We start from the raw sequence: 14,928 nt of genomic DNA, 5'->3' as shown, positions 1-14,928 counted from the left end.
AAAAAAAAAAACAGGTGTGCTGGTGACAAGCACTCTCATATTCTTAGCTTCCGTTATTTCTGTTTGTTCGTTTGTTTGTTTCAATCACATGGGACTAGAAAAAAATCCTACAGGGAGTGGGGCTGGAGGGCGATGGGACAGGGTGGGTGGTGAAAAAAGGAGGTGTCAGGTGGGAGTGAGGGAGGGGTATTAATATACCTCTATTCAGTTTTTATATCATTATTCAACACTCGATCACTGTGCCATTTTTTCATGTGTTTCTCCAGGGTACTGTACACGCTAAAAGGCATCTTACAAATTTCACATTTGTAAACGTCCTTCCCCACCTGGCCATGCGTTTTCATGTGCCTGGTGAGCTTGCTACTCTGGGCACAGGCATAGTTGCACAGCTCGCATTTATAAGGCCTTTCGCCCGTGTGGCTTCTCCTGTGGACAGTGAGATTGCTACAGTTCTTGAAGACTTTCCCACAGTACTCACAAGTGTCGCTGCGTCTGCCCTCTTTTGAGCTGGGCCTGCCCGGGCCCGGACCACTAATATGGGGCGTGCTCCCTCCACTTCCCGTGCCGCTGCGCCCCGAGATCCCTCCATCCAGCTCCCCGGGCGGCGTGGAGAAGCGCAAGCTCCCGTTCTCCGAGGAGTGCTCCGACGAGGAGGCGAAAGGCGATTGTCTGGAGTCTCCGAAGCTAAGGAAGGGATCTTTGAGCTGCCTGGAGGCTGCGTAGCCGGCGAGCCACTGCGAGTACACGTTCTCGGTGTTGGGCATCGCGGCCGGGGGCAGGTCGAACTCCTTCTCGAGCTTGATGCGCTTGGAGAAGGGGCTCAGCGAGCTGGGGCTGCCCAGCAGCAGCTTTTTGGACAGGCCCCCCGAGGCCGACTCGCCCGGGGAGCAGCCGCGGCCGTTAACAGTGCCATCGTCTATGCGGTCCGACTCGCCGGCCACCGAGTCTTCGTCGCAAGTGTCCCTGTGGCCCTCGGCCTCGGCCAGGTGGCCACGCTTATGCTTCTCGCCCAGGACCTGGTGGAAGGCCTCGCTGAAGTGCTGCATGGAGCTGAGCACCATGCCCTGCATGACGTCGGGCAGCGCGCGGCCCTCGTCGCCCACGCCCACCACCGCGCCGCGCGCGCTGTTCTCGTGGTGGCGCGCAGCCTCCAGGCTCAGCCCGAAGCCGTAGTCCGCCCTCTCGCTCTCCGTCAGCTCCTCCTCCTCCTCTTCCTCCTCTTCTTCCTCTTCCTCGTCGTCCTCCTCTTCCTCCTCGTCCCCGTTCTCTGGGATTAGGCTGGGGTCGTTCTCGCTCTTGAACTTGGCCACCACGGACTTGAGCGCGCTGCTGGCACTGCCCACCAGGTCACTGGTGCCGGGTTCCGGGGAGCTGGCGGTGGAGAGGCCGTCGTCGGACTTGACAGTCATGGGGGACGACTTGTGCATGTGCGTCTTCATGTGGCGCTTCAGCTTGCTGGCCTGCGTGCATGCGTGGTCGCACAGGTTGCACTTGTAGGGCTTCTCGCCCGTGTGGCTGCGCCGGTGCACCACCAGGTTGCTCTGAAATTTGAACGTCTTGCCGCAGAACTCACAGGACTTGGACTTGACCGGGGGCTGGGAGGGAGGAGGGGCGGATTGCAGAGGAGGGAGGGGGGGCGTCGCCAGGAAGGGCGGCTTGCTACCTGGCTGGAATGGTTGCAGTAACCTTTGCATAGGGCTGGGCCGGCCTGGGGACAGCGGTGGGCTAGACGTGTTCCCTGCCAGCTCTCTAAGTCTCCTAGAGAAATCCATGGCGGGAGGCTCCATAGCCATTGGGTTCAACCGCAGCACCCTGTCAAAGGCACTCGGGTGATGGGTGGCCAGGGCCATCTCTTCCGCCCCCAGGCGCTCTATGCGGTGGGGGTCCAAGTGATGTCTCGGTGGTGGACTAAACAGGGGGGGAGTGGGTGGAAAGCGCCCTTCTGCCAGGCTGGAAGCCTCTCTCGATACTGATCCTGGTATTCTTAGCAGGTTAAAGGGGTTATTGTCTGCAATATGGATCCCATGGAGAGGTGGCTGGGAAGGACATTCTGCACCTAGTCCTGAAGGGATACCAACCCGCGGGGTCAGGGGACTTCCGTGTTCGCTTTCTAAGTAGATTCTTAATCCATGAGTGTTCTGTGCGTGTTGCAAGAGAAACCATGCACTGGTGAATGGCTGTTTGCAAGTTGTACATGTGTAGCTGCTGGGCTCATCTTTACCTGCAAAATAATACAACACCAACATCAATGTTTAATCGCCAAAGAGAGCATCAGTAATTGCTTATTTATGTTCCACCTCAGCCTTTCCTGCCCTCAGCCCTCAAGCCCAAGGCCTGAACCCTGCCTGACCTATTCCCTGTGCCTAGATGGTGCCTGGCACACCTAGTGGCTGGTGTCCAATAAGTATTTCTCGAATCGGTCTTCCTGCCGTTTAACTCAATTCTGAGAATTTTAAATCCAGTCTCCAAAGGAGAAAAATCTAGGTCAATTCAAGCTTGAGGTTAACAATCCCTACAGTCTAGAGAACCTCAGCAAACATCTTCTAAACCTTCCAGTCTTTCACTAGCTATGGTTTAGGGAAGCCATTCATTTCTGTACCTCTGTTTTCTCATTTGTTAAGTGAGGGACTTGGACAAGGTGACCTAAGGGAAACCTTTCTGCTCCCTAAATCCCATTGTTCTATTCCCCCTCTGGATGGCAGGTGAACTTTCTAAATAGGCAATCATTTCATAGAGGTATCAAAAAAGAGAAGGTCAACTCATTATAATTCTCTGTAGTCCTAGAGATGCTTTTAATCTTAGCCCGAAATATACTAATGTTGATATTGTGAAAAATGACAAGGTACTCAAAAAATAATTCCATGGAAGAGAGACTAGCAGTATCCTCACATCCCAGCCTGTGTGAGGGTCAGCGAGTCCCAATTCTGGTTCCATGACACCCCATGAGGACTCCCATTTTTATCTCAAGGGATGTTGTGAAAATCTCAAAAGAGAAATTTAATTCGGATTTAACCAACAGGCCACATCAAATCTTTAGGAGTTTTCCCCCAGTCAAACACATGCAAGCCTAGAGTTAGTAGGAGAGGCTGATGCCAACTTATGCAGACACAGCATCCTAGTTTAAGAACAGTTAAAGCAGCCAGCACCATGACCGGCAGCAGGCTGAGAAATGCTACACTATCCTCCTCCTCATTATTTTGAGAGGCTAACAACGTGAACCAAATTATACAACATCCTGTGCCCTCGGCTGAGCCTCAGCTCCAGTTGAGAAAGAAACAGAAAGATACAGTTCAGCTAGTCAACTCTTTGGCTAGTAGCCAAGCCGTCTGGAGAGGGGCCCTGCTTAAGTCACATTATTTCTCTCTCGTTGAAAAGAACCCGAGAGTGGTAAATGCCACTTTGGCAAAGAGGGGCCAGCTTGACTTCACAATCATTCGTTTTTGGAGATAGCTAAATTAAAAAACATATATATACCAAGAGAGTAACTGATAGTTTACCACTCAACTGCAGCATTAAAAAGGGCTCAAATACTGGTGGCCAAAGGACAGGAAAAAAATAGATAATCTCCCAGGGATTCCAATAACAACAGTGTATAAAACACAAGTGAGAAATATCAAACTTTAGCCCCTCTCTTAAAAGAGGGGTCAGAGGAGTTCCTTAAAGCCCCAGCTAGTAACTTTTTAAAGGAAAAAATTTACCATAGAGCTAGAATGGGAAGGAGGAATTAATCGATTATGATTCCTCCATTTAGCAAGTCAGAAAGAAAAGCTGGCAGTCTTCTCAGGAGCCCCAAACACTTATATTCCAAAACAAGTCAGTCTCCCAAAACAAGCCAGCCTCGCTCAAGCACTTGTCTGAATAATGGACTCCCCGCCCTGACCTTGTAATTTATTTTACAATGCATTTATAATCTCACTCAATATATGCCACTCCTGGGTAAATCTCTTTAACAAGATTAGATGATAAGATACCAAAATTAGGTTTCAAACATTTGCCTAATGTAGGGGGGGGGTGGGGGGAAGGCAGAAAGATTTTAAAAGAAACGCTGACATTAGTATCACATTATCTGCCTATTTTTGTTTCCCTCCTCTCTTCAAAGGGAAATAAAAGGCATCATTGAGAGTATTTTCATAAATTTTTTTTTGTTATTGAACAATGACTTGGGTCCTAAATAGACAGGAAAAAAACTCTCTGGTTCCCTGTAACTACTGTGACCCTCTGTGGCTTTCTCCTTTGCCTCTCTAGGACTCTGCGTTATTATTGTACATTTAGCCTGACAATCTGAATTGGGTAGGTAAAAAGGAGATTTGCCAGCTGAAGCAAATCCTTAACACTTTCATCATTCCTAATGTCTTAAAATCATATTTTACCTGATAATATTCTTTTGAAACCCAGGACTGGACCCATAATTAGTGATGCTGGTTTTGCATGCACCATGAATGTGGCCATTGATAAATGCCAAGATCTATATAGTACTACATCGAGGATCTCATCTGTGTCCTTTCAAAAACCCTTAACTGAGAAAAGTCCCTTTTATTTTGCTTCCCTGGGCTTCCTAAAATTTTGTTTTCAGAGCCAGCGATGTGATCATGCTACAGCATGTTAACACTGCTCCTACCCTCCTCTCTCTCTCATACATCAGGTCAGAGAAAATGGCATTTTATCTTCTAATGAACATACAACATACAGTTTTTACTATCGCATTTTAGCATTCCCATCAACTAGATATTCTAGATCATGAGGGCAGCTAGTGTAATCATAATGTCAATGAGAAGGGCTGTTACGATTGAGACTAAAGATTACATGGAAAGAGCTGCTTTGAAACTGGTAATTATTACCAGTCCACTAATAGCAAATGATGCATTACAGTTTCACCATATAATCTGTATTTCACTCAGCTCATGCCAATGCACCATATTATATTACAGTGCTCACAGATTCTAAATTCCTAAACTGCAGTCATCAATAAACGTGTTACTTGCCATAATTTGTGAAATTACTTTGTTCATAACATCTTTGATGGTTTAGAAAGACCAGAATTGATTTCCTGCGTGGCAAAATTAGGGCTACATTGATTTATTGACTTGTAAAATATAATAATATTCTTCATTTACTCAGATGAAAATCAACTTCTCAATTTGAGAGCTTCATTGGGCAATCAGGAGGATTGTTTTGATTTAGAGCAATAAACTGAGACCTGGCCCCAAGCATCGGAACGCTAAGCATTAAAATGGTTAAAATCAGCTATTAGCTCACCTACTGGCTTTTATTTTATTTCATTTCATTGTATGGAAAGGAATGACCCCATTTCTTGTTGTCAGGTGATTAAAAAGTCACATGATCTAAGCCTCAGGGTTTAGAAGAACGAGGAGGTCTGATGCTGGACCCCTGGCTCTACTATTTACTAGCTTGTGACTCTGGGACAATCATTTAATTTCTCTGAGCCATAGGTTTCCTATCTGTAAAATGAGCATAAAAATAGTACCTTAAAGAATTGTGAGGCTCAAATGACAGACGTTTATAAAAGCCGTCTGTAAACTATTAGGTCCAACTTGAACATGACTTTTCATTACTACCAGGCTTGATTAGTTACCTAGCGTGATGAGTAACCACATTACACACCCAGAAGGGCATCCAAAGGAAGGTCGAAATCCAGAATCCAGGTCTTACCCCAGGCCAAAGGGAGGCCCTGGTTAGAGGGAGCGGATTTTCAGGACCATGTCCACCAGCAGGGAGGCCACCAATGCTAAGTGCTCTGAAAGCCAAAGGCGGCTAGCAGGTTAAGACAGCTGTGTGGGGTGGGGGTCGGCTTTGCTCTAGAGCTTTCAGGAACCCCACAACCCATTTCCACATACCTTATTCTGGTCACTCCTAAACTGGTCCTGCCAGCATGGGCACCAGCAAACTAGGCACCCTCCCTTTGCGGGAAACAGAGGAGAAGACAGGGGTTCCGTACCAGGCTCCTAGTTTCCCATCCCTCAAACCAAACTCCCTGCCCTCGGGAGGATCAAGTGGAAGAGAAAGAACTAAACTGATTCCCAGGCCGGCAGCCCTTGGCCACTCAGCTCCACCCTCCTCTCTATTGCCCCACTCCCTCCTTTCCCTTCCCTCCAAGGGTGGCTCTGTTCCCACAGCCAAGTGTGGGGCCCCGGGCACCCCCAGCCAAATGAGAAGAGCTCTCCCCACCCAGTGAGCATGTAGGGACTCGAAACCATGAGTCCAACCCCCTAAACTCTGCAATCTGTGACCTAACCCAGGCTTAGGCCCAGCTTGGGGGTGGGGGGAGCAAAGGAGGTGCTTTTAACCCCTGCACCGCCCAGCCCTCAGGACCCAAGGGCTTGTGAAATTCACACAAATAACTCTTTGTTACCTAGGATTACCTAGGAGTTAACAAAAATAAACAACTGGCTTTGAATTTGGTCTCAGGACTCATGCCCAGCCCTGCAGACACCATTCACCTTCCATCCAAAACCCCGTTCCCTGTATAGTCTCAACTCCTGTCTCTTGCTCTTCTCCTTCCATGACACTTTCCCTCCCTCCCTTCCTTCCTTCCTACCTTCCTTCCTTCCTTCCTTCTTTTTCTTTCCACAACAGGTTATTTTTCATTGACTTTCAAAATAAAAATACTTTTCTTAAATGAAAAAATTAGATGTCACACCTTTTTTTTTCTTGAACTTGCTTTTTTGTATCTGGGGTGGACTCAGCCCTCCCACCCATCCAATTTTTTAGCCATGCATGACTCATACCATTTACTTCTACATAGAGAAGCATACTGTATTACCTTCTAAAGCAGCATCTTTCAAAAACATTGTTATAAACATAAAAATCTAAATTTCATAAAAAGTTCCCCACTATAAAAGTTGGCTTGAACAAGTAACTGGATGGTGGTAGTGATGGGGGGGGTGGGGTGGGAGCAGTGGTATCTTTGAGTTTAGCAAAAATGCTGTGCATTTTTCTCTAAAACTAGGAGAAAAACAAGTAGAAATTATATATGTATGCACATATATAATGCACCATGTATATATAAAAATACACCATGTTTAAATACACATGTAAATGCATATATAACATGCATAAGAATAACTCTGGAGTAACTCTAAACTGACTCCTTTTGGTTCTGGCCTCTGCTAAAAATGTATGTCATGGAATAATTCAAAGTCTAAAATGAGGCCATGGGAGTGAATGTCCAGCAACAAAACGGGCTCTGACCGCAGAGACATATGCAGTCAGTCACTAGTCATGGAGCCAGACAGACCCTGGGGAGGGGACCCGCAGGGATGAGCTGCTGTCAGCTTCAAGCCTTCAGTGAAGAAGACAAGACAAAAGGGGAGGAAAAAAGCTGAGTGGAGTGGGGGAGTGGGTGCCAAGTGAGTAATGGAATAATACATATGCGGATGCCAATCTATTTTGGAAGTAACTCCTTTCAGTACTTAAAAAGTAAGGGTAATTTCTAGAAACTCTCATCTCTACACACATGGACGTTTGTAGAAAAAAAATAATGCTCAACTTACAAATACCCTGCGGGGCATATTCTGCACTCATCCCAGGCGTGGGGATTAGAGCTCCGTGTGCAGAACGAGGGGAGGAGAGGCCCCTCCAGTGCAGAAGTTTATCTGTGAAAGAAACCCAAAATCAGGCACTGAAGTTATAAACAATATGCATCGCAAACCACGTGATATCATATTTCAATTCCATTAAAATAGATTAAAATCATTACAACAGCCTTGCAGATAGTTAACAGGCCCAAGGCCTATATCGAAAGAACAGCGGTGAGTTATTTCCCACGGTTTTAATTTTTAATTTCGGTCTTTTTTGACAAAAGGGAAGAGGTTTGTTTTAGGTACTGGGGGTGGTTCTTTCATTCGTTTGTTTGTTGGTTATTGTTTGATTATTGTTTTATAATAAGAAATGTGTAAATAGCAAGGGGAAATTAGCAATACTGTGGGTAGGCTGGTAAACTTGGTAATACAATGCGCAGGCTGGAGATTTATCTGCAAGGCTGGTTTACATGCATACATTTACTTTACAGACAAGCCCAAGCAAAAAACAATATGCTAATAGGAAATGAGTGGATTTGTGAATCATTCCTTCTAGAACAGAGTCCCATTCTGCCTTCCCTGTCCCACTCTTCCCTCTCTTCCCATGCTGTATTTATTATGACAGCACCTTCAGTGACGAGGAAACCTTAGACATTTTAGAGTTGGGCCACACTCCAGAATTCAATCAATAGAGTACCCCAGAGAGACATGGCTTCTTATAACACAAGGCGGTGAATAATAAAGATTAGACCTCTGAGTTAGAATAACTGGCCAGGTCTCACCTTGAGGGTGAGGAAGCTGACCATTAAATGACAAGGACAGAAAGAACCAGCACTCCAATAATAGTGGCACCCAGAAAAAGCGACCCACCTTCTCCATTCTACTGCATTTTTGTTGCACTCTGGAGAGGAAAAATGACTTCTCACACCAATTAACATAAACCTAGCAGTAAATCAAGCATTTCTAGCACTGCGATTTTTGTAAGAAAGGAAATATTTGGTTTGTGCAACCTGGGGATTGTATGGTTTGTGTGATAAGTTCCTAGCTTTTCCAAGTCCACCTGGAGCTAACCAAGCATGTAGAGGTCAACCATGAGACAGAGCGGAGAACAGATGGGGCAGGAGACACTCTGTGTGTTCTAGAGGCTGGAGTTTGTGATGACTTGGGGGAGGCTGGAGAGAAGAAAAACAGACTTTGATGGTGAGTAAACAGAATATGTTTTCCATTAGCTTAATACTAAGAGCACTTAAAAGTGTTGCTGTTCTACTAGGACAGCAGGTCTCGAGTGTAAAATGCATCCTATTCTCCTTGTAGAGATCACATTACCAAGACAAGCCAGGGCAGTCGGCTGAGGTGTCCTTCCACGAGGACCTGGTGGGTAACAATGGCATGTGGCTCCTGGAAGCTCTTACACAGACGGCACAAATCTGTTGTTATCAGGACTAGGAGGGGAGGCTGCTGTGCAGGCCCCACCTCACCTGAGACCATCTAAAGAGGCATGTCCTCCTCTCTGACTCAAAACAAAATAAATACCACGAAACGGACCAGCAAAAGCGGGAAGACTGGACTCAAAAAACAAGTAGGTTTTCATTTGACTGCTCGTGTTCAGTGAATTGAGAGTACAGGATAAAATTAACTACAGATTTAGTCAGTGCTTTTCAATGAGAAATCCGAGAATTCACTTTTGCACTTGCTCTTGCTCAGCTATTTAATAAGTGTTTGTTGCCAAGACTGAAATCCTTCTCTTAGGAGACCCACACAACTGAGGCACCTTTGTGACCCCAACATAAAAGCAACAAGGTACTTGGACCCTCACACGAGGAGAGTCTAATTTCAAATTCCCTGCCACTTACTCTGGGAAGAGACCCTGAGGTGCCTCAAAAGGCCTCCAGCAAGAAGTGGGAGAACTGTTAACCTAAGCCAGGCCTGAGCACTTGTGTGTATCCCTGGTCGGCAAACCTGTCCGCAAATGCAGTGGCCCTGAGCAAGCTGAGCATTGGGGCAACAGCCCGGCCCAGTTCTTCATGGAGCCAGGCCATGAAGCAAAGTGATGTCTCATCAAGGAGAGTTCTGCGTATCTGGCACTATGGTTTTGTTTTGTTTCTGTTTTTTGAGTCATAAAAAACCTAAGAGATCATCAAGTCTATGCCTCCGTTTCACAAATGGGTAAACAGAGACTGACCCATAGCTATATTGATAGTTAACCACAAAGTGAAGATCAGCATTAGCCTCCTGACTCTCCATCCAGTGCCCTTTCCTGGGACATCTGTCTATCTCCTTTCCTCTGCCGTTCCCACTCTCGTCTTCACTGCCCAAGAGGTGCCAGTGAGGAGGGCCCTCCTTCTCCTGACTCATTAGGAGAAACAACCTCTCTTAACCTCTTGGGGGAGCAGTCCAGCCCAGAGGTGCTGAGGGGGCTTTTCAAAAGGTCAAAATGAACTGACTTGGTTCCAAAACTGGAAAATAACACCTGATCTGCTTCCTGCAGCTCTTGGTGCACCCCAAGTGTTTTCACCCTCTACCTCTGCTTCCCCTGCAGAATTAGCCAGCTGAAGAGGAAAAAAAAAAAATCCTATCAGCCTAACAAGCCACTGACATCGTATTTGAGAGAGTGACTCATACTTGCATTTGTCTTCCTCCAGGAAGAATGTCAAAGCAAAGGCGACGGGGAACCCTGGCTGGTTCTGCTGCCTCTCCCACCGAACAGGTCCACAACACACTCCTTGGTAAGCAGAATCAACATTCCCACAGGAACCGGAAATGCTAAACTGTTAATAGCCTCCCTAGGGTTTAACTTCTTGCTATGATGCTTTCAACTATTTCATCACAGTTTAGGCAGAGTAAAGTCTCACAGTGCTTCTAAGCATCACAATCAATGAGCAGCACTGCCCTCCCAGCCTGCCCCTGGATGAAGGCCTCTTCTCCCACCCGCGTTTCAGTCTCCCCAGAGAGGTGGACTCAGGTGGCTGGCTGGGAAGTGGGTAGTCCAGCTACGCTCTTTTTATTTCCTTGGCAGTGATTCTCAAAGTGCAGACCCAGGACCAGCATCAGCATCAATGGAACTTGTAGGAAAAGCGAATTCTCAGGCCCCACCTCAGACCTACTGAATCAGAAATCGGGGGGCGGTGGGGGGAGGGCAGCAGCAATCTGTGTTTAACAAGCCCTCCAGGTGATTCAGACGCACAATCTGTTTAACCAGCACAGTCTTAGGGTAATGGGAGGCATGGAAGCTGGAAGCTCTGATGTTCCCCTGGCAGAGATCCACTGGCTGTGAGACTGTCGCCTGTTCTGTCTGAGACTCACCTCCTTTAGGACTGGAACAGTCAAAAGCAGAACATGTTTGGGAAATCCATAAGGATCTCTCCATTGACCAGCACAGGAAACAGGCCCAGGCTCTCCATCAAGCAGGGAATGCTCTTTGCACAAGACAACGTCCAAACAAGCTCACATCAGACAGACGGTGTCCTCACTGGTTCCATAAAAGCTGAAATATTTGGGAATGCAGCTGTGGCACACTGCACGGATGAGCAAGAACCGAACTCCTATTTCCCTTTCTGAACTCTCAAATGTGATGTGTTGCCCTCTTCCGAATCAATCTTTTAAATGCCATTTCCTCTGGCGAAAGGTGTTTTAACCTGTTCTGTTTCATAAAAGTCTCTCCAGATCCAGCATCTTCACTTGGGACCTCAGAAATGCCTTATGCATTATTAGGTTGCAATGTTTCCTTATGGCTGAATAAAAAAATGAATCTTATTTTTCAGGTCTCATTAAAAATCTGCAACAAATTGGAAAGGATTTTGATTTAATGTTGCACCTTGGTCCCTTTACATTTCTCTACTCGTTGGGTACCAACTTTTGATGCAGAGCTCTATAAGCCCAGTGGGATGTCCCTGGAATTTAAGGTGACTAAATCAAGTTTTAGGTTTCCTCAAGAACATCTCAAAGATCCTTTTACTACTAATATACTATTTGTTTCTGAAACTAATCACTGGATGTGTAATACAGCCACATCACTGTCCACTAATCAACAAGTAATACTGCTGATCTGCAAAGGTGTCCAAACAGCTAAGCACAAAGCATCATTTCCAGTACAGGTAATGACTGCCCCCAGTGCCCAACTTTTATCAGGTATTAAAAACCCTAGACCTCTCTAGAGGAGTACACAGATGTATAGATGTTTGCTGTTCACTAAAACATGTATGTGTGTATATATATTTTTTATCTTAAACGTACATTTTTAGATAACTTCCTTGCTTTTCCAGTCAAGCCATCCCCAAAATGAATGGCTACCTTCTGAAGCTGTGACCTCCTTTCCACCTTAAATCTTCAGGAAGACAATGGATGACAACCCACCATGACAGGGAGGTAACTCTCTATATTTGGTGACAGGACAAAATGAAGAACCTTCACCATCCTTTCCAGCTCCCAGATTCTCAAGTCTCTTCCCCACACAGCCAGTAGCCAACTTCGAACTACACTTAAAATGTATCCTGAAAGTCTGTAGAGTTCCCTGAACGAACCAGTTCCAGTTCTATCAATTTTACCTTAATGAATCCAAATCACAAGAATAACAACAGTGCAGCTCGTCTGGGCTAGAGGCTTCTTTAACTGAAAACAAATCCACTGAATGTCCTTCTAGCTCTTGACCCTCTATTTACGATAGATATCAGCTCTTCTCTCTCAGACTGTGACTTATCAGAGTATTGTAGAGCAAACATGAACTATGTCTTGAGTCGTGTCAATCTAAACTGAAAATGCATCAGCTTTATCATCACTGACGAACTTCTTAATTAACCCGATGTGAAAATCACATCCCCTTTTGTTCTAGAAGTGAGAAGTTCCATGAGCATTTATTCCATCACTGAGTTTTTACTAGGTAAAGTTTTTCCAAGTCGTGACACTTTTTTAAAAGTGTATCCTGTACAAATGAAAGCAGGAGAGAATTCTAGAGACATCACACTACGGAATGTTTCTTGGTAATTCATCAGTGGTTTTAATTTTATCAATTTCTCATTTAAAAACTCTTTTTCTTTTTTGACCAATTCTATCCTCTCAGAGTCTTGATTATCTAAACAACACATTACTAATTTTACCTTTAAGAGTTTCCACCTCAGGCATTCACTCTATGAGGGGGGATGGAGAGACAACATCTTTTATGTCCCTTTATCTGTAAAAATGCAAAAAATGCCACAAATCTGACAGGCCTAAACAAAATTTTCTTTAATCCATGTCTTTAACATAAGCAAAGCACATAATTCAAAAAAAAAAAAAAAAAAAAAGGAGCTTGCTTTACTGAAGAATAACTAAGCCAAAGACATTGTGTTCCATCTTTGTGTTGAAATGCAGATTTCCCACTAAAAGGCAAATCCTTCATTTCAAAAGGTTGAATAGGATGGTACTTAAAAAAAGAATTCCAGCTGGTTAAATTTAGGGTGTTGAAAAAAGTTCACTCCAATAATACTCTTTGGCTCTGGTCCCAAAGTATTTTCACTTGATCATGAATTAGATAAATTTTTATTACACTTTGAGCTTTTGCTTTAGAATGATGGAACTTATTGAGGAGGCTGGAAGGGCAGCTGCATAAAAAGACAAATTGTCTTAGGACAGTTTTTTTTTTCTTTGTTTAACCGTGTGTATCCCTATGCAAAACATATGTACCCAGGATAAATTCTATTTATTCATTATTTCATGCATATGCTCAATAACCATTTACCAAGGGCCTATAATGTCCAAAGCAGTGGGCTAGCCTCTGTGGGCAGCACTCAGAAAACTCAGACAGACTACAGGAGCCTTCATTTAGTAGAGAAGATAAGGCCAGCACAGAACTCCCTCTACTCCAATGTCGAAAGTGTGTCATGAGAGAAGTGTCGATAAACTGCTAGGAAGGAAGAAAAATTCCGTTTGGAAGGGAGGAGAGTGGCTTTAGGGAAGAGGTAACTGAGGAACCAGACCTGGAGAGTCAAGAGGAAAGACTTTCTAGACAAAAGAAACAGCAGATTTGAATGCTCAGAGAGAAGCAAAGCCCAAGGTGTGCACGGAGCAAATGGGGTCCAACGGTAGTGACATTTAAATCAAAATATTGTACACCGACTCATCCAGTTGACAGCAGAGGATATGGTCCTCTAAAAGGCCCTCTGATGATTTCTGTGAAGTCTTCAGTTTTCACGGCTTCATATGTTCCAAATATCACGTTTTCTTAAAATAAGGGACACAATCATGTGGACTCTTGTGAAACTCATTATGAAAGTTCATCTGTCCAGTTCGTTTCCCCCACTTCGACTTTCTTCCACTGATGAATGATGGGTGGTCTCCTAAGATGGAATTCATTGTGTTTTATCCCTCTGAGTCAGACAAACAAGTGTTGATAGCCATGTTCTTCTGCGCAATACTGCCTCCCCGGGTTAAATAATCCATTTCAGATGTAACATTGCCAGTTTAAGATAGGCTTGTACTTGCCGATACATTTTCAACAAATGACTGTGCAAGAAATGTGGAGATTCTCCACATACTGCGTTGTCTCTCCAATCATCAACTTGACCTTCCCTCCATATTTCCCTTCTTCCTTCTCTTTCTTCTCTTCTCCTCCGCAAGGAGGGTAGGTGTCGCCTTACAGCCACTCTGAGTCCTGGTTTGAGGATTTTGTGTGTGGTGAGGTGTGAGTGAGTGAGTGTGTGCGTGTGTGCGTGCATGTGTGTGTGTGTGTGTGTGTGTGTGCAGGCTTGCCTCCACTTCAGGTATTTTTCAGGTTATTTGGGGGAATTTGGGAACCACTTTTAAAGATGCCTGGGCCCAGGGCATTCCCCCACAAATCTCACTCTCCAGACTCTTTTCTTCCTTTAGGATGTCAGGGACTCGTTCCTCTGGAGAGACTACTGGAACCAAGTCAGGTACCCAGGTTCTTCAGTCCCAACTCTGCCACTCAACAGCTGTGCATGACTTTGAGTAAATCTCTTCCCCTTTCTGGCCCCAAATTTTCTCGTCTTTTTAAAAAGAGAAGACTGGCTTGGATGGATGACTTCTCTTTTCTGTTCCTCACATCAGTCAGTCTCCTTGAGGCCAGATTCAAGGCAGGAGACTTGGATGCAGTTAAGAGACCTACTGTGGGCCACCCTAGAAGTTGGCCTGGATGGGACTGTGCCCCTTGTCACCTTGCAGAGATTAGGAGGGACCTACAGACCTGTGTAAGCTGACTCCAGTCCCCAGGTTAATCCTTAGACTCAGAGAATAGGCCTGGTGGTGGATTTCAACCTCCTGGGCCACGTCTGAGCATCAAGGAGAAAATCTAGGTGGGTTAAGCCAAAGAGACTGAAGGTCAGAAAGAACCAGGAAGAAACTTCCCACACACTCAGGCTAAACGTCAAGGGGAAAGGTCTCTGCTGTCCGCGCCAGA

At 45.3% G+C, this 14,928-nt stretch overlaps 1 protein-coding gene across 1 annotated transcript in view; it reads right to left on the bottom strand.

Moving 5' to 3' along the window:
* Positions 1–3: 3 nt before the first annotated feature.
* BCL11A (B cell CLL/lymphoma 11A) overlaps positions 4–14,928 on the bottom strand; it is an 82,232-nt gene continuing 67,307 nt past the window's right edge. Inside the window, exons 2-3 of the mRNA XM_011363924.1 lie at positions 7,512–7,613; positions 4–2,221 (exon numbers count right to left, since the gene is read on the bottom strand). Coding sequence (XP_011362226.1) covers positions 201–2,221; positions 7,512–7,613 — 2,123 coding nt within the window. The 3' untranslated portion in view covers positions 4–200. The remainder of the gene's footprint in view (positions 2,222–7,511; positions 7,614–14,928) is intronic.

Source organism: Pteropus vampyrus, unplaced genomic scaffold (genome assembly GCF_000151845.1).
Source record: "Pteropus vampyrus isolate Shadow unplaced genomic scaffold, Pvam_2.0 Scaffold91, whole genome shotgun sequence".
NCBI classification, from domain to species: domain Eukaryota; kingdom Metazoa; phylum Chordata; class Mammalia; order Chiroptera; family Pteropodidae; genus Pteropus; species Pteropus vampyrus.
The sequence above is the reverse complement of the archived record's forward strand: the minus strand, read 5'-3'. Positions and strand labels throughout refer to the sequence as shown.